The 3,056-nt window shown below is 32.5% G+C and overlaps 1 protein-coding gene across 1 annotated transcript; it reads left to right on the forward strand.

The window, feature by feature from the left end:
• Positions 1-990: 990 nt before the first annotated feature.
• Positions 991-2,698, forward strand: LOC131624271 (uncharacterized). The gene is made up of 2 exons (XM_058895220.1): positions 991-1,720; positions 1,898-2,698. The coding sequence occupies exons 1-2, from the start codon at positions 1,088-1,090 to the stop codon at positions 2,192-2,194; spliced, it is 930 nt and encodes a 309-aa protein (XP_058751203.1). The 5' UTR covers positions 991-1,087; the 3' UTR covers positions 2,195-2,698.
• The last annotated feature ends 358 nt before the right edge of the window (positions 2,699-3,056 follow it).

Consider the following 3,056-nt stretch of genomic DNA (forward strand, 5'->3'; position numbering starts at 1 on the left):
ACTAAGCAGAGTAGGACAATCATCTAAGAGGGTGCAAATTTAAAATTTTAACTCACTCTACGAAAAAATACGGGAAAAATAAAAATGACCAACAGGACGACTGTTTTGCCATTCCTAATAGACTGTTGATATAAAGAATTCCCGTTAAACCAAATTTTAAGAGAAATGCTAGGCTTACATAAAAAAATGACACTACACCGTATATACATACAGTTAGACTTGTTTTTCTTATTTTTTAATAATTGATCTCCTACATTGGTTTCTGTGTCACAATAAAATGGATTTGAAAAAAACTAGGTATATATACAATGTAATTGAATTTGGTGTATACATAGCACACCTCAAATTTTAATATACGATATACATGGTCATAAGAGGATCCATGAATCATCTCATAGGTTTGCAGTCACATAAAATTAATTGAATACATCATCTTAATACACATGTTGTTACTTATAATAAATGGAAGTAATATTTACACACATCCATATGTGCAACACTTTTAATTTACTATTTTGGCTTAATTGCAACTTTAATCCCCCTATTTTGTCTTTTTATTTATTTTGATCCCCCTATTTTAAAAATAACTATTTTAGTCCTCTTTTTAAGTTTTTTTGTGTAATTTTCGCCCCCCTATTTTGCCTTTTTCTGCAAAATTAGTCCCTATTCTTGTATCTTTTTCAATAGAAAATTCAAAAGGGGGACCAAAATCGTGGTTTTAAAAATGAGAGAACTAAAATCGAAAAAAAAAAAAAATAGAGGGACCAAAGTTGCAATTAAGCCTAATTTTTAATAATCTAAATTTTTTTGATAAACATGTCTAAACACATTAATCAAAAACATGGATTCTTTAATACTATTTTAACAAAATAATTGGTTACTACCACTACTTAGCATTTCTCTTTCTTCTATTTTAGGTAATCAATACACTAATTTTGGGCCAACGAACAAACATTATAGTTTATCCTAACAAAATATTTCCCCCACATTTCCATATAGTTTGTGCATTACAATATCCTCATCCATTTTGAAACTCATCGATCAATCAAGTTTCTAGATCTCCATTTTGATTCCATTTAGGTGAAAAATGGAATTCTTCCAAAGGGCTAAAGTGGTGCGTTTAAGAAGCCACCATGATAAATACTTGTTGGCAGATGATGATCAAGAAGGTGTTCACCAAGATCGTCTTGGTAGCTGCCGAAATGCGAAATGGACGGTGGAGATCGTAGAACATGCAAACTTGATTAGATTGAAGAGTATATATGGAAAATATTTAACAGCTTCCAATATGCCATTTTTGTTAGGAGCAAAGGGGAAGAAAGTGATACAAACTCTTCCCTCAAGGTTGAATTCATCTTTGGAATGGGAACCTATAAGAGAAGGTGACCACATTAGGCTTAGGACTCGTTATGGTCAATATTTACGCGCAAATGGAGGGTTACCGCCTTGGAGAAACTCGATCACACATGACATTCCACACCGCTCAAAAACAATAAATTGGGTTCTATGGGAGGTTGATCTTGTCGAGATTCGGCCACCACCTCCTAAACAAATAGAAGATTCCACACCTAGTGTTGTTGAAGACGTTATCCGTCCTATTGACCCTTCAACCGAACGCTCCCGTTCTCCTTCTCCTTCTCCTCCACATTCTCCTAATGAGGAGTCAGATAACGACAATCCATTCGCTTTAATTGATTTTAGATCTTCCGTATCAATCGAGGTTTGTTTCCATCTATAAAAAAATTAATTTGACATTTGACACATTTTCTTATGCCTTAAGCCTCAAACTTTCTATACACAACATTATATAAAATATGCATATAGAAATTTATAACTAATGATTTATATATTAAATTATATGATAACCAATTTTCTTAAATATCATTTTCAAATGCAGGGTTCTGATTTAGAAGATAATGGATCACCGATGAAAGAAGGGAGGATTATATTTTATAACGTGGGTGATGAAAACGGGGATGTCCCCGAAGGAAGTGAAGAAAAGTTCTTTACATTCAAAGGGAGTAGTGTAATTGAGTTAAAGGAGAAGTTGCGAGAAGAGGTAGAGCGTGATGATATTCTTGTATGTTCTCGCAACCCGTTGAATGCAAAAGTATATCCACTTCGGTTGCAATTACCACCCAACAATGTTGATTTGCACGTAATTGTGGTTCCTTCTTCATTCGTGAGTAATTAGCATTTTCGAGTTTTGGTTAGTCCTTCGAAATTACAACTTCCATTTTAGTTTACAATCAACTAAGATCAAGTTTTATTTGCTTAAAAAAATAGCAAATTTTATAATAGCCGATGTAAAAAGTATTCTTAGACATTTTGAAAGACTTTATACATCAGTTAATTCTATAATCTATGTAAGAACATTTGTCACGTCGGTTCTTCCTTCGATGTAAAAAGTGTCCATATACTACATCGGTTTTAGAATGGATGTGAAAAGAAGACGATGGGAATCACAAGCACATTGGTGGTGGAAAACTGGGAATTCATGATGCAAAAATATTTAGGAGAGGAATTTTTGAAAGAAAAACAAAAATAGTGAAAAGGGAAAACTATATGAAAAAGGATAAAAAAAGAAAACAAGTGCAACAATGTAAAAAGCACATAAAGTCAAATTCCTCATTGTATATAAACAACTTTGTAATGTCTTAGAAGAAAGTGATATAATGGATTTTGTTTAAGTAAATTATCATCATTATCATTTTATTTTATGTCAATCAAGATGACTATTTTGTCTATGGAATTTTTCGCTACGATAAATACTCTGTTTTTCTGCGGATTTACATGCGGATTTGAGCTAAAAATCCACAAGAAACTCATTTCCTGTAGTTTTTTCTGCCACTTCTGATCCCCAACTAAAACCTTTGCGGGTAATAGTAAATTTGTAGGTAAAGTCGCATGAAAGAGAATTTGCAAGTAAATCTGCATGAATTAAATTCCGCAGGTAAACTGTATATTTCTAGTAGTGTTTGGACACATTAAAGATTTATAATGATAAATGATGAATCTGAACTCTATGGCTTAAATTATCCAAAAATAGTCATTTA

The sequence above is a fragment of the Vicia villosa genome, linkage group LG1 (assembly GCF_029867415.1).
Source record: "Vicia villosa cultivar HV-30 ecotype Madison, WI linkage group LG1, Vvil1.0, whole genome shotgun sequence".
NCBI classification, from domain to species: Eukaryota; Viridiplantae; Streptophyta; class Magnoliopsida; order Fabales; family Fabaceae; genus Vicia; species Vicia villosa.